The 22,781-nt window shown below is 51.6% G+C and overlaps 1 protein-coding gene across 3 annotated transcripts in view; it reads left to right on the forward strand.

Moving 5' to 3' along the window:
• The window catches only part of GPT2 (glutamic--pyruvic transaminase 2), a 47,841-nt gene extending 28,619 nt beyond the window's left edge, over positions 1-19,222 (forward strand). For all 3 annotated transcript variants that reach the window (XM_025371006.1, XM_025371005.1, XM_025371007.1), the window contains 6 exons: positions 4,639-4,718; positions 6,625-6,761; positions 10,243-10,417; positions 12,362-12,517; positions 14,819-14,931; positions 16,824-19,222. In XM_025371006.1, coding sequence (XP_025226791.1) covers positions 4,639-4,718; positions 6,625-6,761; positions 10,243-10,417; positions 12,362-12,517; positions 14,819-14,931; positions 16,824-16,914 — 752 coding nt within the window. In that variant the 3' untranslated portion in view covers positions 16,915-19,222. The remainder of the gene's footprint in view (positions 1-4,638; positions 4,719-6,624; positions 6,762-10,242; positions 10,418-12,361; positions 12,518-14,818; positions 14,932-16,823) is intronic.
• Positions 19,223-22,781: the final 3,559 nt, after the last annotated feature.

The raw sequence follows: 22,781 nt of genomic DNA on the forward strand, positions 1-22,781 counted from the left end.
CTTTCAGCCATTGCCATCAGCTGAGGTACCTTACAGCAGAGCCTCTTCCAGAGTTTCACCAGGCTGAGGTTGGGTCACCTGCCCATTCCTGAACCAGTCAAATCCCTGGGACTCTGATTGGCAGCTCTGTGTCCCAGGCCTCCCGCTGAAGTTCCCCATAGGACAGTGGTATTAGGCTGTTCTTGCATTGCTATAAAGAAATACCTGAGGCCGGGCGCGGTGGCTCAAGCCTGTAATCCCAGCACTTTGGGAGGCTGAGGCGGTTGGATCACGAGGCCAGGAGATCGAGACCATCCTGGCTAACATGGTGAAACCCTGTCTCTACTAAAAAATACAAAAAACTAGCCGGGCGAGGTGGCGGGCGCCTGTAGTCCCACCTACTCGGGAGGCTGAGGCAGGAGAATGGCGTGAACCCGGGAGGCGGAGCTTGCAGTGAGCCAAGATCGCGCCACTGCACTCCAGCCTGGGACACAGAGCAAGACTCCGTCTCAAAAAAAAAAAGAAATACCTGAGACTGGGTAATTTTTAAGAAAAGAGGCTTGATTGGCTCACAGTTCTGCAGACCGTACAGGAAGCGTGGTGGTATCAGCTTCCGGGGAGGCCTCAGGAAGCTTTCAGTCAAGGCGGAAGGTGAAGGGGGAGCAGGCACATTGCATGGCAAGAGCAGGAACAATAGAATCAGAGTGGGGCGGGGGATGCTGCATACTTTCAGGGTCCGCCCCCATTACCCAAACACCTCCCACTAGACCCAGCTCAACATGGGGATTACATTGCAACACAAGATTTGGGTGGGGACAGACATCCAAACTACGTGAACAGTCGTGATCTGTCACTCAAAGGAGGATGCTAAGTCACAAGCTACAGATCTTCCCATCAGCTTTTGGGGAATTACTTTGGCCCAGCCTTGAAAGGTACTTGGGAGACCCCTCTCCAGCCTTTTGGCCTGCGTCAAAGCGGTATCTCATGTCACCCCCAGCTGGGCACAGCTGTGCCCTGGCCCCTCTAATGCCATATATGACATTCCCTCCTCCTGCACCGCTGTTCATGCACTTGTCTGTTCACTGGCTCAGTGGGCATGCTCTGAGGTGCTGGAGAGAAGTAAGTTCTGCCCTTATCCTCACGCTGACGTGGTGTGTAACAGCAGAATTGTTTGTACACACTGGGTCTCATTTCCTTTACTGGGCTGAAATCTTTTTAAGGCTCTGGTTCTTGCTTAGTGGCTTGTGTTCCGTTTAGCATTTAGTGAACACAGCTTTTCTGGTGCTCAAATCCTGGTTTGCATTCCAACAGGATACAGTTTGTGGCATCACAAGCATGGAAGGGCAAGACCAGGAGGAATTACAAGCAGGCTCTGCTGTCCTCAGAAGCCAGCCCTTCTCTGTGAGAATAGTGGCTGGTTTCTTACAGAAACTGGTGCCTGCCACCCTCCTGGCATCCCAGAACCCTGAGCTTTTTAAATAGGAAGGCTAGTTGGTGCTTTCTTGGAAGAAGAAAAGTTGGTCCCTTAGTAAAGGAATTGGTTCATTGCTTAGCTAGTTCAAGATAGAAATTTTGATGGAATCATGCCACACTCTTACAAGATACGTGTGTATGTTTTTTCCAGGCATATTTATATTTTTGCATAGACCAGAATATAGGTATTATTAACAAAAAGGTAAGATACTCTACATACTGTTTTGTGCATATATATATATGTGTGTGTATATATGCACATATACACATATATATATGTGTGTGTATATATATGTATGTGTACGCGTATATATATGTATGTACGCACACACACAATAATAGGCTGGGTGCAGAGGCTCATGCCTGTAATCCCAGCACTTTGGGAGGCTGAGGCTGGAGGATGGCTTGAGCCCAGGAGTTTGAGGCTGCAGTGAGCTAGGATCATGTAACTGTACTCAGCAAAAGTGACAGAGCAAGACACTGTAAAGAATATACATGCATGCATGTATAGACATGTATGTACACACACTCAAGATATCTATGTAATATACACAGACATATAGTAAACAAACATGACGCTTGTTAAGAAGTTAGCAAGCCTGATTGTAGTGGTGGTTTTCCGGAGGATATTGTGAGCACATCAGATATTCCCAGTGCCACACTCAAAGCAAGTCTCAGGAAATACTGAGGGAAGGTCCCATTTCTACCTCGTTGCGTTTACTCCTTCTCTCACCTGTACCCATGGCATTTCGTGTGAACGGATGGATCACCATCTTGCTGTTTGCACTCATTTCTCTAAAATGGGGGTGCGGTGCGGTGGCTCACGCCTGTAATCTCAGCACTTTGGGAGGCCGAGGTGAGTGGATCACTTGGGGTCCAGGAGTTCAAGATCAGCCTGGGTACATAGTGAAACCCCTTCTCTTCAAAAAATAAAAAGTTAGCTGGGCATGGGGGCTCACACCTGTAGCCCCAGCTATTCAGGAGGCTGAGGCAAGAGAATCACTTGAACCCAGGAGGCGGAGGTTGCAGTGAGCCAAGACTGTGCCACTGCACTCCAGCCTGGGTGACAGAGTGAGACTCAGACTCAAAAATTAAAGAGCAATAATAAAATGTGTTGTAAGTGTTCCCTGTTAGTGTTGAGTCCTGCAGCGTGCTCATCTTTAGTGATGCCGGGTAGCAGCTGACAGGAGACACCAAAGCTGGTGCCCAGGCTCATTCACTTAGCATTTATTCTGCAGTTATTTATTGAGTGCCTGTTGAGTGCTGTCTTTGAGGGCAGATCATGAGCGGGGAGAGGCCTTGTCCCTGCCTTGTGGAGCTCATGGGTGCCTCTCTGGGGAGAAAGGAGCTAACTCTTCACCTGGTGACCATAGCCAGTGCGAGCCTCTTCATCTGCTGCTGGTGTGCAGTAATAGGGGGAGGGCACTAGCTGATAGATTTAACTCCTGCAGTTGTATTTTCCCGTTCTTTGTTTTATTTTTGAGACAGAGTCTTGCTCTGTCACCCATGCTGGAGTGCAGTGGAACAGTCATAGCTTACTGCAGCCTCAAATTCCTGAGCTCAAGCGATCCTCCAGCCTCAGCCTCCCAAGTAGCTGGGACTACAGCCATAAGCCACCACACCTGGATAATTTTTATTGTAGAGATGAGGTGTTGCTGTGTTGCCCAGTCTGGTCTGGAGCTCCTGGGCTCAAGCGATCCTCCCACCCTGGCCTCCCGAAGCACTGGGATTACAGGCGTGAGCCATTGTACCGGGCCTTTTCTCCGTGCTCCTTATGATGCTTCCATGCCTCTCTGTTCTGCAGCGCAGACATACCACACACCACATACACACACACACCACAGAGACACGTACAACACACAGACACATACTACACACACTGCACACAAACACCCACACATGCACATGTGTGTGCACACACACAACACACCTACACATACACCACATACACACACCCCACCACACCTACACATATACCACATACACACACCCCACCACACCTACACACCAAATACACACCCCACCACACCTACACACACACACACTCACACCTACACATGCAACATATACACACCCCACCACACCTACACACACACTACAGACACACCCCCACCACACCCATACACACACCTGCACACACACCACATATACACACACCCCACACACATACCACACAGACTTAGATACCATACCTACACACACACCACACACAGACACACACAGACTCACACACCCCCACCACACCTACACACACACTACAGACTCACACACACACCCCACCACACCCATATACACACCTACCCACACAGCACATACACACACCCCACACACATACCACACACAGACTTATACACCCGACCACACCTACACACATACTACATAGACACACACACCACACACACCCCACCACACCTACACACATACCACACAGATACACCCCACACCACACAGACACACACATACCCCACACCCACACACATACACACCACACCTACATGCACACCACACAGACCACACCCCCCCACCACACTGACACACATACCACACAGACACACCCCACCACACCACACACCACACACAGACACTTGCACATGTGAGTGTATGCACACACACCACCACACCTACATACAAAGCCTTCATAAAAATAAGAGAGCCAGTCTGGGCGTGGTGGCTCACACCTGTAATCCCAGCACTTTGGGAGGCCGAGGCGAGTGGATCACCTGATGTTGGGAGTTCAAGACCAGCCTGACCAACATGGAGAAACCCTGTCTCTACAAAATTGGCCAGGCGTGGTGGCACAAGCCTATAATCCCAGCTACTCGGGAAGATGAGGCCGGAGAATTACTTGAACCTGGGAGGTGGAGGTTGCGGTGAGCCGAGATCATGCCACTGCACTCCAACCTGGGCAACAACAGCAAAACTCCATCTCAAAAAAAATAAAAATAAGAGAGCCGGGTGAGAACCCCTTCTTCCTCGCATAACTGGCTGAAGAGAGTCAGACACGCGGGCAGCTCTTCTGGGTGTCCCTGGAGGCCGACTACACCATCATGCGTGGCACTGGGGAGGGGGTCTCTGGGGGGCTCGAGGGAACACAGGGCACCGGAGTGATTCTGGATGGGCTTCTGACCTGGGGACAATTTAAACAGCATTACAACCAACATTTTGGTTTTCTTGGGGATTCTGTAGGCCAGGTACAAAGCAGAAAGTGCATAGAAGATGTGATCCACTTTGCCTGGGAAGAGAAACTCTTTCTCCTGGCTGATGAGGTAAGAGTGTCCCCACTCAGAGGGGATGGGCACTAGCTTTCTCTTCTAGAGGGAGGTACCCAGCCGCCGTTGTTCTGCAGCCAGAGAGCTGTCTTGGTGTTGGAGGAATGATTCTGGCCTAGGGTGAGGATGTTCAGTGTTACAACTTGTGAGACTGTGACCTAAATTACCCCTTTATTGGTTTGTACTCTTGGTTGTAAATTTCAGAAATTCAGCCCAAATCACTTAAGTTCCAAAAGAAAAAGGAAAAAGGAAAAATGCTGGTGGGGTCACAGGTGTGCAGCTGAATCCAGGGGCTTGGACTTTATCTTTCAGGTCGTCTTTCCCTTTTCCACCCCTCTGTGTTGGCCTCATACACAGGCCTGTTATCTTCCCAGCCTAGAGATTCCCAGCCTAGAAAGAGGGCTTTTGGCCCTGGTGGTTCCAGCAAGTCTCAGAATTGAGCCTTATTGGTTCAGCCTGAGTCTCACGCCCATTGCTGAACCAATCACTGTGATGTAGGGGTTCCAGTATGCAGATTGACCAGGCCCAGAGCCTAGGGTGGGCCATCTGCTTTCTTTTCCCAAACCTCCAGATAGAGAACCAAGGAGGGTTATTCCTTGAGGGCCAGCTGAGGGGCTCCTATCCAACAAGGGAGGGTGGGTTCCCAGTGGCAGAAATGACTGACACCCACTCCTCATAAAGCTGTAGTTCTATGCCTCCCAGCGCTTCTGTATCTACTATCTCATTTAATTCGCTTACATCTTAGGAAGGGATCTTAACCCCATACCTGTTGCTTCTTGAACTACAGTTCTGGAACCAAAATCTGCTCATTCTTTTTCTGCTTTGAAAAGAAACTGAGGTTCCATCAAATCCTCTTTTTGTTTCTTCTTCATTTCTGCATGGTTTCCGGTGAGCTGCAGCTTCTAGCCTGCTGCCTTCATTTCTTTGCTCCTTGTCACCCCCCCAACACACGCCGCACATACAAATGCAGACACACACACACGCATACACACACAGACATACAGACATATACGTACGTACATACAGACACACATGCATACACAGACACGCACATACATACACAGACACATACATACACACACAGCTTACCCATCAAATTGTTGCCTTAATAGTAGATGGGCATGACATCTTCATTTCTAAAGGAGAGAGAAGGCAGCAGAGAGACCCATGGTTTTCCTCATGACCTGGTACACAGAACTTCCCTCTGGGTCTGGGAAGAGGAGGATGAGGAGGACAGGGCCTGGCTTGGCGATGGAGCCAGCTTGACCCTCCGACTGATCCCCAGGGCCCCAGAAAGGTTCAGTTTCTCTGATCTCCAAAACAGATGGGGAATTAACCTCAAAGGCCAGGGTGGGTGTCTGCCAGCTGTGAGTGCTGGACTCTGGGGACTGGAAAGAACCAAACGGGTGTAGGTGCTGCTCTGGCAGGGAAAAGTGGGCGGAAGAACACAATGATTCCACTCTGGGGGGTTAAGTGTTGCAAAGGAAACCCAACAGGGTTAGCTCTTCAAATAGGACATCAGAGGAAAGGGGCACTAATGCCGTCGTCACAGTGTTGGTAAAGCAAGGAAGCACCGTGCTTTAGGAGGAGAGTCTGCTTGGGAGGATGGGCGTCTCGGCGCCATCACTGGTCAGATGGGGTGGAAGGGAAGTCTGGGGATTGGGCGGGGATGAGTGTGAGAGAAATCAAGTGAGCTCCTGAGCTGTCTCAGCATCCAGCCTGAGGCCTTGCCTCCTTGCTTATTCTAGAAAGTTCCTTCAGGCACACTTGGCTCATCCCTGGAAGTGGCACAGGAGGCTGGGCCTCATGGCCTACAGCACCTGTGCCCTCCCTTGCCTTGGCCACACTGGGCAGCAGCCTCTTTGAGGGCCCTTTGGTGACCGTCCCTGCCATGCCCCCGCAGGTGTACCAGGACAACGTGTACTCTCCAGATTGCAGATTCCACTCCTTCAAGAAGGTGCTGTACGAGATGGGGCCCGAGTACTCCAGCAACGTGGAGCTCGCCTCCTTCCACTCCACCTCCAAGGGCTACATGGGCGAGTATGTGGGCCTCCCTTCCCTCCCGCCACTGCTGGGCCCACCAGATCCTCACGCTGCCGGCTCCTCTGCCCTGCGCCGTGGTCTACTCACTTGGATGGAGAGAAGGCTGCCCTTATCTGTTGCTTCTGCATCTCCCCAGCGGGAGAGCCATGGTGTGAGAACAGCCCTGGTGCGGGGCTCAAATAAGGATGTGCTCAGAGAAGCCAGACAACGGACAAATGATGGAGTGGAAACAGGACTACATGGCAGCTTGTGACACCTGGTGTTTTCTCTGTCACTGTTGTTCTGAGGTTGACTGATGTCTGAGGGGTCAGGGAGGGTGGATGCTGTTAGACTGACGGGCCGTGCTCTGGATGCAGGGCTGCCTTAGGCACTGCGTGACCTCAGAGGCTAAAGGTCAGCTGTAATCCTGTGTCTGTTCATTCAGCTAATATTTACTGAGCACTTACGATGAGTCCGGCACTGATCTCAGTGCGGGGGATGCCACAGCGAACACCCTCCTGCCAGCACAAAGCATGGGTTCTAGTGAGGGGAGAGAGCTGTAGGCAAATGAGTAAATCGTGCATCCAATGGAGAACAGTCATTAGGAGAGAGGTAGGGGTGGGGTCGAAGGCTGAAGTGGTGCAGCCTCACTGAGGAGTTAGCTTCTGAGTTAAACCCCGAAGGAGTGTGGTGGGGAACTGTGCAGATATCTGGGGGAAGAGCATTGCAGGCAGCGGGAGCAGCCTGGGCAAAGACCCAGTGGTAGCAGCACACCTGCCGTGTTGGTGGGACACACCTGCCATGTTGGCAGAACAGCCAGGAGCTGGAAAGGAGGGGTGAGGGGGCAGTGGCAGAAGTGGAGACCTGAGAACCATAGGAGGCCGGGTCACCTGGGCCACTTTGGTGATTGTATTTTTCACCTGTGCTCAGCATGAGATAGGAGCTTTTAGAGGGGGTGTGGCCTTGCTTAGCTGGTGTGTTGCTCCTTCTGGCTGCTGTGTGGTAGGGGATGGGGTACAGATGGAGACAGAGGCCAGGAGGCTGTTACAGTCTCACAGGTGAGATATTGTGCACCAGGCAGAGATGGGGAGAGGATCCTGGATGTGTTTGAAGGTGGAGTTGATAGGAGTTGTGGATGGAAAAGGCAGGTGTGGGAGAGAAGAGTCAAGGATGAATCCTGGCCCGGTGCGGTGGCTCACATCTGTGATCCAAGAACTTTGGGAGGCCGAGGTGGGAGGATCACTCAAGGCCAGGAGTTTGAGATCAGCCTGGGTAATATAGCAAGACCCCTTCTCTACAAAAAAAAGTTTTAAAACTCAGCCAGGTTTGGTGGTGCACGCTTCCAGCTACTCAGGAGGCTGAGGTGGGAGGATCGCTTGAGCCCAGGAGTTCCAGGCTGCAGGGAGCTGTGACTGCAGCACTGCACGATGAATCCTTAGTTGTTTGTTCAAACAACGGGAAGGATGGTGTTGCAGTCAACAGATGAGGAAGGCTGAGGGTGAAGCAGGTTTAGGGAGAAAGAGCAGGAGTTTGGTTTTGGACCTATTAAAGTGAAATATGCCAGCTTGGCGTCCAGGTGGAGAGAGATGTGTCAGTCTCCAGGCAAGCTGACATCTGGTGGGTGGTTTAAGTTTGGGAGATGTCTGGGTGTGAATTGTAAGATTGTTGGAGCTCTGAGCCTGGACATGTCTCATACTCACATGGAGTGAGGCCTGGGCCTGGGCCCCTACTGCTGGGAGGTTAGGGGAAAGAGCAGGAAGCCACAGAGACTGAGGAGAGACCAGTGGGTTTGCAGCAAAGGGCATGCGTTCCCAACGTGGTGGGATCCTATTCTGTGCCAGGTGTCGGCATGGGGAGGGCTCTTGGTTGTTAGGCTGGAACAGTGTAAGCGTGAAGCTCAAAGGAATACTTCCGCCAGGTCAAGGGAGCAGCCCCCTTGGGATGGCTGCGAAACTGTTCTTGGGCTTCTTTGATCTGGGCGCAGGCTAACGTAGACTGGTCTTTCTGGTCTACACTGTAGCAGTCCTGGCACCTTCTTCACTTCCTTTTGCTCTGTAGCTCTTTTCCTAAACAAATCTGTTCTCGGTGAACTCAGTTTTCAAAGTCAAGCGTGTTTACCACATACTTATGCATTGCCCCATCTCAGTTATTGATTATGCTACCAGTCAGTGCCCTGATGTTGGGGTCCTGAGTCATGTCCCGTGTTCTCAGATCTGGATGAATTAGGGTCTGACTGCTTTACTCATTTTGATTCTCTGCTCATCAGCAGAGGATTAAGCAGAAAGTTCTTTCTTTCCATTTTTGTTACGGGACACTTTTCTGAGATGTTAGAATTTATCTTCCCACCTTGGAATGTCCAGTCAAGGGATCAGATGGGAATCTTTGCCGGTTTTGTTCAGCAGTGTGATCCCAAAAGCATGTTTTTTTTGTTTTTTGTTTTGTTGAGATGTAGTCTCGCTCTGGAGCCCAGGCTGGAGTGCCGTGGCGCGATCTCAGGTCACTGCAACCTCTGCCTCCTCCCGATCTTGGTTCAAGCAGTTCTTCTGCCTCAGCCTCCCGCGTAGCTGGGATTACAGGCATGTGCCACCATGCCAAGCTAATTTTTTAAATATTTTTAGTAGAGACGGGGTTTCACCATGTTGGCCAGGCTGGTCTTGAACACCTGACCTCAAGTGATCTGCCCACCTTGGCCTCCGAAAATTCTGTGATTACAGAGGTGAGCCACCGCACCTGGCCCCCCAAAAAACATGTTACTAAGCATCTCATCGTGTCAGGTACTCTGAGGCTGGGGGTGGGGGATGCATGGAAGAAGGTGACCAGGTTCCTGCCTCCGGGCACCTGCGTTCCTGTGGTAGTTAGTGTGAACGTTTGCAGCCACACACTGGAGAAGAAGATGTATGTTGCTGATTTGGTTTAGAAAGGTTTTTTTGTTTTTTTTTTTTTTTTGTTTTTAACTCATTACATGTCCTCAGCTTATTTTCATATGATTTGAGTGTATCATTGAGGATTCTTTGGCTATAAATTACAGAAACTTGTCATGGTGACTCACACCTGTAATCCCAGCACTTTGGGAAGCTGAGGCGGGAGGATCGCTTGAGGCCAGGAGTTCAAGACCAGACTGAGCAACATAGCAAAACCCTATCTCTACATACATAAAAAGTAAAAAAATGAGCCATATGTGGTGGCACACACCTGTAGTCCCAGCTATTTGGGAGGCCGAGGTGGGACTATTGCTTGAGCCTAGGTGCTTGAGGCTGCAGTGAGCTATGATCATCCCACTACACTCCAGCCTGGGTGACAGGAAAAGGTCCTGTCTCTTAAAAAAAATAGGAATTTGTACACAATCATCACTATTGTTCACCTTCCATTGGCAAGAACTCAACCACACCTGGCCATTAGGTGTTGGGTGTGGGGATGCTTTCGATTCTGGCTGTCCAAATGGCACTTTGTTGAGGTCTTTCTGTAACTGGTGGTCCTCTCCCTCTCTTCGGCCCTCTAGGTGTGGTTACAGAGGAGGCTACATGGAGGTGATCAACCTGCACCCTGAGATCAAGGGCCAGCTGGTGAAGCTGCTCTCAGTGCGCCTGTGCCCCCCAGTGTCCGGGCAGGCCGCCATGGACATCGTCGTGAATCCCCCGGTGGCAGGAGAGGAGTCCTTTGAGCAATTCAGCCGAGTGAGTCCACTGTGATGCGTCCACATCCCTGCAGCCGGGGTCACGAGAGTTCCTGCTGGGCCGGTGGCTGGCCTGTCTCCAGATGGCCAGACGGCAGCCTCCTAGGGGTGTGGCCTGCAGGGGCACGCATGGCTCCTCGGAGCCTAAACCACCCCCTTGAGTTGAAGTCCGGAGGTACAGCTGGGCATTGTTTGGAAGTAGGAGAGCTGAGAGTGTGTGTGGGCAGGTGAACCCTTCCTCTTCCTCACAGCGAGTGTCGAGGAGGGAAGGGTGTTGTTTCCCGATAACGCACTGGGGGGACTCATGAAACTGAAAAGAAGATGAGGAGGTGGTGGGGCGCAGCATGGATCCCAGGCCCCCGCCTGCCTCTGCTAAGCCGTGTTCTCACAGCTTGAGAGAGTCCTCCAGCTCTGACCAGCTTTGATCCGTTGAAACAAAGGAATTTATGGGTCAGGTAACCTAGAAGTCAACTCCCAACTGGTCCAGGCTCACCTCTCTTTTAAAAAATTGTGGTAAAATGCACATAAAGTCGACCTTTTTAACCTTTATAAAGTACTCCGTTCTCTGGCATTCAGGACATTCACACTGTTGTGCGGCCATTACCACCATCCATCTCCAGAGCTGTTCCATGATCCCACACTGAGCTCTGCCTGTTACCCACTAATACCGCACCCTGCCCTTCCCTTAGCCCCGGCAGCCACCCTTCTACCCCCTTCTCTCTGCACTCACCTCCTCAAGATTCCTCATTTAAATGGAGTCATGTTGGCCGGGAACAGTGAGAGGTTCACGCCTGTAATCCCAGCACTTTGGGAGGTTGTGGCGGGTGGATCATCTGAGGTCAGGAGTTGGAGACCAGCCTGGCCAACATGGTCAAGCCTCATATCTACTAAAAATACAAAAATCAGCTGGGGATGGTACATGCCTATTATCCCAACTACTCGGGAGGCTGAGGCAGGAGAATCACTTGAACCCGGGAGGTGGAGGTTGCAGTGGGCCGAGATTGCGCCATGGCACTCCAGCCTGGGTGACAAAGCGAGACTCCGTCTAAAAAAAAAGCAGAGTCATGTCTTATTTGTCTTTTTGTGGCTGGCTTATTTTCCTAATCATGATGTCCTCCAGGTCCATCTGTGTTGTGGCCTGTGTCACATGCTCCCCATGCGGACAGGCCACATAGTGCTTATGCCTCCACCTGCAGCCCACACCTTCCATGCCACTTGGCCAGCGGCACCTGTGGAAGCCCTGGACAGCAACTCTGCTCCAGCCGTGGACACACGCCCAGCTCAGGCCCAGTCACTGATCCTGACTTGCTCTGCCTGGGTCCTGGGCTGCATGCACACCACACAGACAGAGGGTGGGGCGTACTGGCCCCCAGATGCATTGGTGGGGCCTATCTGCAGAAGAATGGGCATGTGTCCTAGAAGCATGTTCTGAGGAATTCCCTCCAGAGCCGAGTCCATACAGACTGACAGGCAACAACTGGGTTTTCTCATTTTCTGGAAGGACATCCTGGTACGAGAATAGAACCCATGACACAGGCTGCCGGGCTCTACCCTTTGGCCTAGAACTCCCTGGTGTCTGTGTGCCCCACACCCCAGGGCATGTGGCAGCATCCCAGGGTGAGCGCTGTGGAAGAATTCCTGCCGGGAGGCCCAGCCACCTCCCTGTTTTGCTGTGCTCGGGCTCACGCAAGCTCTTCTTTGGTCAGTCTGTCTGATACCCCAGTGTCGAAGGAACAAACCACCCCACCCACTCCGTCTGTGTGGTGTGCATGGGGCATGTGACCCAGGCAGAGCAAATCCGAGTCAGCGCCTGGGTCAGAGGGGACATACATTCAAAGCTGGAGCAAAGTCATCATCCAGGATTTCTGCAAGTGCTGCAGGAAAGATCAGTGGCTAGAGTGAATCTTGAGATACTGACTGCTGTGCTGTTTCTATCTCTCATCAGGAGAAGGAGTCGGTCCTGGGTAATCTGGCCAAAAAAGCAAAGCTGACGGAAGACCTGTTTAACCAAGTCCCAGGAATTCACTGCAACCCCTTGCAGGGTGCCATGTACGCCTTCCCTCGGATCTTCATTCCTGTCAAAGCTGTGGAGGCTGCTCAGGTCTGGGGCATGGGCCGGGCTGGCTCTCTCTTACCAGGTTCACCTGAGACGCTGGGCTGGGGGCCCCTGCTTATTTGGGGAGCAGAAGTGCTGGCTCTGGAGGCTCTGAACTGTATGCACCTTTCGACCAGATGGTGTTGACCATGTAAAGATGACAGGTTCTCAGAGGCCCAGGCATGGGCTCTGATGATGGGCAAACATGAGGTGGGCCCCAGGAGAGAGGAGCTGATCTGGACTCTGTCAGTGCTGCTGCTCCCAAGGGAGGTGCCCGGGTGAGATGCCTGTGGGGGAAGCAGCAGGAGCTGCCACCTCCAGCCAGCCACTGCATCCGGGAGCAGCGCTTCCCAGACTTCAGTGTGTGCACCCATCACCTAGGGCCTGTTTTTTGTTTTTTGTTTTTCCTTTTCGTGGAGAACGGGGTCTTGCTATATTGCCTAGGCAGGTCTCAAACTCCTGGGCTCAAGCTATTCTCCTTCCTCTGCCTCCCTAAGAGTTGAGATTACAGGCTTGAGCCACTGTGCCTGGCTTGTTTGTTTTGTTTTAATTACATTCTTATACAGAGAGATGGGGTCTTACTTTGTCACTCCAGGGCTGGCCTCAAACTCCTGGGCCTCAAGGGAACCTCCCACCTCAGCCTCCCAAAGTGCTGGGATTGCAGGCATGAGCCACTATGCCTGGCTTGTTTTTTTTTTTTTTTTTTTTTAAAGGGTCTTACGTCTGCAAGGGACCTAAGAGTCTGTGGTTCCACCAAGTTCTCAGGTGCCACAGACCCCACTTGGAGGCTCACAGGGAGCGCAGTTTCTGCAGGTGGCGTCCTCACCCACCCCCAAGCCTCCTGAACACTTTGTTAAACACCCAAGTCTAGGCCTCACCCTAGACCTACAGACTCAGAATTCCTAGTGTTAGGCTGGGTGCAGTGGCTCACACCTGTGGTCCCAGCACTTCGAGAGGTTGAAGTGGGAGGATCATTTGAGCCCAGGAGTTTGAGACCAGCCTGGGCAACATGGTGAAACCCTCTCTACAAAAAATTTAAAAATTAGCTGGGTGGTACAGGCCTGTGGTCCCAGCTGCTTGGGAGGCTGAGGTGGGAGGATTGCCTGAGCCTGGGAGGTTGAGGCTACAGTGAGCTATGATCATGCTACTGCACTCCAGCCTGGGCGAGAGCAAGACCTCTTAAGTTTTTAAAAAATCCATGGGCCAGGTATGGTGGCTCATGCCTGTAGTCCCAGCACTTTGGGAGGCCAAGGTAGGTGGATCACCTGAGATCAGGAGTTCGAAACCAGCTTGGCCAACATGGGTTGGCCAAGTAGAGATGGGTAAAACCCCCATCTCTACTAAAAATATAAAAAAAATTAGCCGGGCATGGTGGCCTGCAGTGGAATCCCAGCTATTCCAGAGGCTGAGGCAGGGAGAATCGCTTAAATCCGGGAGCCAGAGGTTGCAGTGAGCCGAGATCACGCCATTGCACTCCAGCCTGGGTGACAGAGTGAGACTCAGTCTCAAAAAAAAAATTCCTGCTGTAGTCTGGGTGCGCGGTGGCTCACATCTGTAATCCCAGCATTTTGGGAGGCTGAGGCAGGCAGATCACTTGAGGTCAGGAGTTCGAGACCAGCCTGGCCAACATAGCGAAGCCCTGTCTCTACTAAAAATACAAAAATTAGCTGGGCGTGGTGGCGCATGGCGTGCCTGTAATTCCAGCTATGCAGGAGGCTGAGGCAGGAGAATTGCTTGAACCCAAGAGGCAGAGGTTGTAGTGAGCCGAGATTGTACCACTGCACTTCCAGCCTGGGCAACAGAGGGAGACTCTGTCTAAAAAAATAAATAAATAAAAATAAAAATAAAGAATTCCTGGTGATAGAACCTGAGAATCTGTAGTTAACAGGCTCCCTGGGTGGTCATGCAAACCAGTGTGTGGAAAGCAGTGTTGAGACTGCCTCAGAGAAGCTTGTTCCATGAAAATTGCGTGCAGACCCCAGGGCCCCATTTTCAGAGAATTATGCGGCTTGACCTGCAGGAAGCCACCACTGATGCCTGTTGAGTGGCTGCCTGGGGATGGGCACTCCCCGATGACGGGCAGGAGCACCGCTACACCTGGCTGTCCTGCAATAGTTTTCAGGTGTCTGTGCCTGGCACCGGCCACCAGCAGTATCCCAGCGTCTGGCCCTGGTCCTCTAGGAGTGGAAGGGGAGAAGGGCACTGCCGTGGGAGAGAGACGTGCCATTTAGATTACATTTGGCTTTGAGGGTTGAATGGTGTGTTTGCAAAGCCAGGAATGATCTCGAGCTCTGTCTGCTCCCATAGGCCCATCAAATGGCTCCAGACATGTTCTACTGCATGAAGCTCCTGGAGGAGACTGGCATCTGTGTCGTGCCCGGCAGTGGCTTTGGGCAGAGGGAAGGCACTTACCACTTCAGGTACGACTTCGTCTCCGCACCAGGGGCTGGTCCGGGGCTTGTCCAGGGAAACGTGGGCTTCTTGACATGGAGCAGAGGACTACTTCGGAGAGAGACGTGCGGAGACCCTGTCCCCCCTCGAGTCACCCCCCTCTGTCCTGCTGCAGAGCCAAGCTCAGACCCTGCCCAGGGAGTAAGAAAAACTGGGTGGTTGTCTGCTCAGGGTCGTATTCCCTGAAAGGTCTTCCTTGACTGTTCTGTCCCTCCCCTCCATCAGCTGTCCCATCGTCATCTGAAATGTTCCCAGCAGGGTGTTTTCTTATTTCGCTGTCCGTTTTCAACTCTGTCACAGCAGTACACAGCTGCCAGTGCCTGGAGTGGTGCTGGCATGTGCTCGGTAGCTCCTGGCGGCACCCTGGGCCGCAGCGCTGCCTGTGATCCCGGAACCTGCTGAGGAGCTGCAGTGGAATTCGCTCCACTCACGCCCAGGGCGTACCCCGTTCTGGCCCTGCGTGGACGGGAATGCCAGTGCCCAGAGCGGAGCTAGCTGAAGCAGAGGTTTTCCACTGAGGCCAGTTCTCTTCAGAACAGCATCTTCCCCGCACATGTTGCTCTCGGATGTCTCTTGCGGCAGATGCTAAAAAGAAGAAATGGCATGAGCTGTTAGCAACCGGAGCCAAGTCTTGACTTAGGCAAGGTTGTGGGTCATGTCCCCTGGATGGACAAACCTTGTCTGGTTGGCCTTCCCACCCCTGGTCAGGCTCATCTCGGTGTTTGATGGCTCGGTCAGAAAGTGATTTGAGCAAGAAGGCTGCCGGGAAGGCCAGGGAGCGTATTGGTGGACGAGAGGGAGGTGTTAGTTACTGTGGCAACTTGGGAATTCCTTTGGAGGCAGAGTTGTGACTGGAGGGTGTCTCACTGTCAGACTGACTGGAGATGAAAAAGGCCCCTCAGGTGGGAGTGAAATCTCTCTCTCAAACTCTAGGAAAGAGCAAGAGTCATGCTCTAGAGAAAGTTCTGTTCAGTGGTCAAAATATTCCAGAGCGCTGAATGCAGTGGCTCGCACACTTCGGGAGGCCGAATTCAGGATTGCTTGAGTCCAGGAGTTCAAGACCAGCCTGGGCAACATAGCAAAACCCTGTCTCTACAAAAAGTTGTTTAAAAACTAGCCAGGGATATTGGCTTATGCCTGTAATCCTAACTACTCGGGAGACTGAGATGGGAGGATTGCCTGAGCCCAAGAGTTTGAGGTTGCAGTGAGCTATGATCACTCTATTGCATTCAAGCTGGGGCAGTAGAGTGAGACCCTGTCTCAAAAAAAAAAAAAAAAAAAAAAGTGACCGGGTGCAGTGGCTCATGCTTGTAATCCCAGCACTTTGGGAGGCCAAGGTGAGCAGATCATGAGGTCAGGAGTTCGAGACCAGCCTGGTCAACGTGGTGAAACCCCCATCTCTACTAAAAATACAAAAATTAGCAGGGCGTGGTGGCAGGTGCCTGTAATCCCAGCTACTCAGGAGGCTGAGGCAGGAGAATCGTTTCAACCCGGGAGGTGGATGTTGCAGTGAACCGAGATAATGCAATTGTACTCCAGCCTGGGCAACAAGAGTAAAACTCCATCTCAAAAAAAAAAAAAAAAAAAGTGATGCAGGCCTTCTGCAGTAATGGGTGGATATATCTTAGCCTAAATGCTGCTCCAGTTTATTGCTTTTGTTCACGTGTATTACTTGGGTGAAAAAACCAACATATGAATGAAGGGAAAAGTGGTCCAAGAGCTGGGCGCTGTCCGGTCTGGAGCTGTGGAAGCGGACCAGGCAGACCTCCCTCCTCCAATCCTAGAGGCAGTTGAGCTGCTGGATTCGTTCCTCTCCCATCTTGCAGAGCAGCCAGGCTGACACTGTTGTCTCTCCTGCCAGGATGACCATCCTCCCTCCAGTGGAGAAGCTGAAGACGGTGCTGCAGAAGGTGAAGGATTTCCACATCAACTTCCTGGAGAAGTACGCGTGAGGACGCCTGAGCCCCAGCGGGAGGCCTGTCCTCAGCTCTTCCTCCCAATGCCCACCAGGCTGAACTCGCCTCCCCCGTGACTCTGCCTTGGGCCTCGCAGAGGCCGCTGGTCACTTCATCATCATTTTGCCCCTGGAGACGTCTTTCTTTGTGCCTTGATGTTGACAGCGCCTCTCTTTTGAGCAGACAAGCATTCTATATGCAACCAGAGTAGAGGGGACCTGCTCAGCAGGTGTGGCCAGGGTTCTCTGAATCTGTTACTGTTTTTGCTTCTGGAAAGTTCATTTGGGGTTTACAACAACTAGGGTGTGTTGGGTGAGATGTTTAAGATCTGGAGAAATGAGCAGGTGTCGGGAAATGTGTGACTTAACCGTGGTGAGGGCTGGAAATCCAAACTCACCACCGTGATCTGTGAAATAAAGCCCTTAGCGGTGTGAAGCATCCGGTCCTTTGAACAGAAGGGCCTGGAAGGCCCCTGGGGCTGAGAGAGGGTCCGCCCGGTGGCCTGGAGGCAGGCGGGGAGCACAGTAGCACGTGGACTGGGCAGGATGCTGCACTAGCTTGGGGTAGATGCTGGGGGCTGCGGCCACCGTCAGAGGGCCTCACGGTGAGGCATGGGGGTGAGCCAGGCTGCAGGAGGAACCGGGTCTCCGCTTCCCAGCAGTGCAGCCAGGCCTGAGAATTCTGTGCGCCCGGCTGGCTTTGGGAATGAGGGGTTCCCTTGAACATGTGTAGGCTGGAACCCCATCGGAGAGGTCTGTCTGAATTTCAGGGACACAAGGTGCAGCCCGGCAGTGTCCCAGTTCCGTGGAGAGTCCCACTGGAATGGTGTGGACCCATCCCGTGGGTGACTGGTGCCTGTTCTCCCGAGGCCCTGACCGAGCCTGTGTGCACATCGCCCCCTGCTGGCAGCAGCGGGGAAATGAAGGCTGGAAATGTCCTCCCCTCAAGGGCAATCGCTGGACCTGCAGAGCAGCCAAGGCCCTGTCCTTTCTTGAATGGTGGCGAGCTGAATCTGGTCGGTTTCCTTGCTTTTAGGTGATAAAATTGCCTAGCAGCTTGGCTGCTGTGGAGGAGTCAGTGAGTCGTGATTGGAGGTTCATTGGCGTGCTTTCATGCAGAGTGTTGCCTTCACGTTAGTTTCTGGCTCCCCTCCCAGGCTGCAGACTCTGACCTGTGGCATCAGTCCTCTCCAGGCCAGGAGGGTGCCATCCCCCAGCTGCGGATTCCCTGCCATTAGCAACCCTGGGCGGGCCGACCACACTCGAGGCTGCGGTGCTATGGGCTTAGCCCTCGCCTCCCTCACTGGGAGCCTCCCCATCCTCCCTGCCTTCCCCAGTGGGAAGTTAGGGAAGCTCAGGAGCCTGGGACCCGGCATGTCCCAAAATGGGATTGGAGGAGCTGGAGAGAAAGCAGAAGAGGCCGAGGAGTGAGGCTTAGAGCAGTCTCTCTGCTGTGATTTCCACACCGGGTCCGTGTAGAGGAAACAGTCGGAAACTCCAAACTGTCCTTACCCACCGACATCACAGCCCCTATGAAGAAAATAGCCACAATCTCAAATAACAAAAGGGAATGTTCTAAAACTTTTCCTTCCTTAAAAAACGGAAAAAATTGCGCTTGTGCTTGCTGTGTGGTATATAAACCAGGATGAGTCCCAGAGTGATGAGGTTTCTGGTGGAAAGGTTAAATCGTAGAAGCTAGTATATTTTTTATATTTTTGTAACAATTGCTTTTTTCATGGGGGAGGCTGGGTTAGTATTTATAGTCCTAACAAATCCAGTAATTTTTTATAAATCTCTTCAGATTATAAACAGCCCCTAAAAACTTTACAATATTTGCACAATTTTTTAAAAGAGATTGTATACACTTGATTTGCTTTCAAAATAAATAAGGTCAGCTAATTTAGGAGGTTAACGTCAGATAGGAATGCTGATCATGACAGGTTTGGTTTTCTACAAATTCTGTTCTGGTGCCTTTCCTGTCCGGGCACCACCTGAGAAAGTTGTTTGTCATTTGAGGTCGCACTTGGAGGTTACATCTGTGAAGTTTCTGTCATTGGTCCAGATCTGTGTGTGTAGCATCTGCTGAGGAAGCACGTGCTGGGCCGTGCCTCAGACAGCGCATCACTGCGCACCCAGAGGCTTGCCTGGCTGTTCCTGTTCTGGTGTGTGTGGAGTTTTGGGGAGGAACAGATGCAGATCAACTTGTGGCTGTTTTCCCATCTAGGTTCTCACAGGCATCTCCTGACAAAGGTACTTAACAATGGCTCTGCTGGAAATTTCTATAAATAAAATGTCCAAAATGGTGACTGTGTTTAACTTTCATTGTAGTTTGAATCTAAACATTGAGGACATTACTAACTTTACAGCTTCACTCTTTGTAATTTTTTGTTCCCAGCACGATAACGGGCATTTCCCCCAAACATGACAGAACTCCAGGCACAGCTTCTCAGCTTCCATGTCTTTTTTTTTTTTTTGGAGACCGAGTTTTACTCTGTTGCCCAGGGCCCAGGCTGGAGTGCAGTGGCGTGATTCTGGCTCACCGTAACTTCCGCCTCCCGGGTTCAGGCGATTCTCCTGCCTCAGCCTCCCGAGTAGCTGGGATTATGGGCACATGCCACCACACCCAGCTAATTTTGTATATTTAGTAGAGATGTGGTTTCACCATGTTAGCTAGGCTGATCTCGAACTCCCAGCCTCTGGTGATCTGCCTGCTTCAGCCTCCCAAAGTGCTAGGATTACAGGCGTGAGCCATCTCACCCGGCCTCCATGTCTTCTTAGGGCTTGATCCTAAGATGCCTGAGCTGCTATTTTGTTCACTTGTGGTGGAGAAACTTCATGGATTCTTTGAAATAGAATGTGATTAAAATGAACACAGACCGTGGCTCCCTGGTGGAAGAGAAGTAAGAACAAACAGCCTCTTCCCCAGGGCTGGGGAGGTGGGCGGGTGAGGGAGCACTGGGGGCTCATGGGCAAAGGGGGAATTGTCTATACGAGGAAGCTCATTCATTTCCCATATCGACGTTTGATTTTGGAATTCAGGACTTTTTCTCAAAACTAAAATTTCTGTGCCTTCACTAAAGAAAATTTGGTGGCCAGGTACAGTGGCTTATGCCTATAATCCCAGCACTTTGGGATGCCACAGTGGGAGGATCGCTGGAGCCCAGGAGTTCGAGACCAGCCTGGGCAACCAAGAAAGACGCTATCTCTATAAAAATTCAAAAAATTAGCTGAGCATGGTGGTGTGCACCTGTGGCTCTGTCTGCATGGGAGGCTGAGGCAGAAGGATCACTTGGGCCCAGTAGTTCGAGACCAGCCTGGGCATCATAGACCCTATCTCTACAAAAAAAAAATTGAAAAAATTAGCCAGGTATGGGGCACACACCTGTAGTCCCAGCTCCTTGAGAGGCTGAGGTGGGAGGATCACTTGAGCCCAGGAGGTTGAGGCTATAGTGAGCCATGATCACACCACTGCATGCTAGTCTGAGTGACATAGTGAGACCCAGTCTCTTTTTGAGATGGAGTCTTGTTGCCCAGGCTGGAGTGCAATGGCACATTATCGGCTCACAACCTCTGCCTCCCGGGTTCAAGTGATTCTTCTGCCTCAGCGTCTGAAGTAGCTGGGATTACAGGCGTGCACCACCATGCCTGGCTAACTTTGTATTTTTAGTAGAGACGGGGTTTCTCCATGTTGGTCGGACTGGTCTCGAACTCCTGACCTCAGGCGGTCCGCCCGCTGTGGCCTCCCATAGTGTTGGGATTGCAGGCGTGAGCCACTGTGCCCGGCTGACCCAGTCTCTTAAAATATGGAAAATATAAAAGGAAAAAATTACTTTAGTTGAAAGTGATAGAAATCCACTCAGAGTAGCATCAGCAGAAAGAGGAAGTATGGCCTCGTGCACCTGGGAAGGAAGCCTGTTTCGGTTTTCAAGTTCACTCTATTAAATGCAAAGTCTGTCTTGTCCAGCTCCACGTGGAAAAATCCCAAGGGAGGATCCTGATTGGCTGCCTGGGCCTGTGTGCCTTTCTCTGAGCCCGCCTCTGACCCATGAGAATAGGGAGCTTTGGGTGGCCCTGTTCACAGAGCCGGAGGAGGTGGAGCCCACTGGAGCCATAACATTGAAGAGGAGAAGCTGCTCCCCATAGGAAAGGGAGTTGGATGTGGTGATACTCCAGCAAAACCCATTTACCACAGGGCCTTTTCAGAGAGGGATGGAGGAGAGATAGGTGAGTTCAGGGTGGGTTGAGGGGCCGGGGGTGGTGGCTTACACCTGTAATCCCAGCACTTTGGGAGGCTGAGGTGGGAGGTTTGTTTGAGGCCAGGAGTTCAAAACCATCCCGGGCAACAGTGAGAACCCATCTCTACAAAAACTTTTTTAAAAAATATTACCCAGGCATGGTTGCACATGTCTGTGGTCCCAGCTACTCAGGAGGCCAAGGCCAGAGGATCGCTTGATGCCCAGGAGTTGAAGCCTGCAGGGAATCATGATGGCACCACTGCACGTCAACCTGAGCCACAGAGCAGGACCCGGTCTCTTTAAAAAAAAGTGGGGTGTTGGGAGTTATACCTGATGTAAATGACGAGTTGATGGGTGCTGACGAGTTGATGGGTGCAGCACACCAACATGGCACAAGTATACAAATGTTACAAACCTGCACGTTATGCACATGTACCCTAGAACTTAAAGTATAATTAAAAAAAAAAAGTGGGGTGTTGGGGGCAGAGGTGGCAGTGAGCCAAGATTATGTCACTGCGCTCCAACCTGGGCAACTGAGCCAAACCTTGTCTCAAAAAAAAAAAAAAAAAAAAAAAGAATGTGGGTGATGCGTAGAAGGGAGGAGGGATGATGCTGTTTTCTACTGGTGGGCGCCTGCCCTCTTAGTGCTGTCTGCCGATATCCTGTCACTCTGCCCCCCAAGCCGGGAGAACTCCAAGAAGAAGGAAGATGAACCTTACTGCCAGCCATCCATCAGCTCTCTTCCTTAGGAGGAACAGGTCAGCTGGAGAGTCATATAGAGATTTTATTTTCCACTTTAAAAAAAGACATACTGACTTTTTGGTTCTCCTCTGTGTTTGGTTCTTCATCTGTGTTTGCTCTGAATGCAAATATTGGGGGCATCATTTAAACTCCTTTTGGAGATACTACATTTTAAAACTTTTTTTCTTTTTTTGAGACGGAGTCTCGCTCTGTCGCCCAGGCTGGAGTGCAGTGGCGTGATCTCGGCTCACTGCAAGCTCTGCCTCCTGGGTTCACGCCATTCTCCTGCCTCAGCCTTCCCAGTAGCTGGGACTACAGGTGCCTGCCACCAGGCAGGCTAATTATTTTATATTTTTAGTAGAGACAGGGTTTCACCGTGTTAGCCAGGATGGTCTCGCTCTCCCAACCTTGTGATCCACCCGTCTCAGCCTCCCAAAGTGCTGGGATTACAGGCGTGAGCCACCACGCCCGGCCAGAACTTTTAAAATGGATTCATACACAGTTTAATAAAAACATCAACTATCTCTCTCTTTTTTTTTTTTTTTTTTTTTTTGAGGCGGAGTCTCGCTCTGTCGCCCAGGCTGGAGTGCAGTGGCCGGATCTCAGCTCACTGCAAGCTCCGCCTCCTGGGTTTACGCCATTCTCCTGCCTCAGCCTCCCGAGTAGCTGGGACTACAGGCGCCCGCCACCTCACCCGGCTAGTTTTTTGTATTTTTAGTAGAGACGGGGTTTCACCGTGTTAGCCAGGATGGTCTCGATCTCCTGACCTCGTGATCTGCCCGTCTCGGCCTCCCAAAGTGCTGGGATTACAGGCTTGAGCCACCGCGCCCGGCCAACTATCTCTCTTTAAAAAACTCAGGAGTTCGAGACCAGCCTGGCCAACATGGTG

This window comes from Theropithecus gelada, chromosome 20 (genome assembly GCF_003255815.1).
Source record: "Theropithecus gelada isolate Dixy chromosome 20, Tgel_1.0, whole genome shotgun sequence".
Classification (NCBI taxonomy): Eukaryota; Metazoa; Chordata; class Mammalia; order Primates; family Cercopithecidae; genus Theropithecus; species Theropithecus gelada.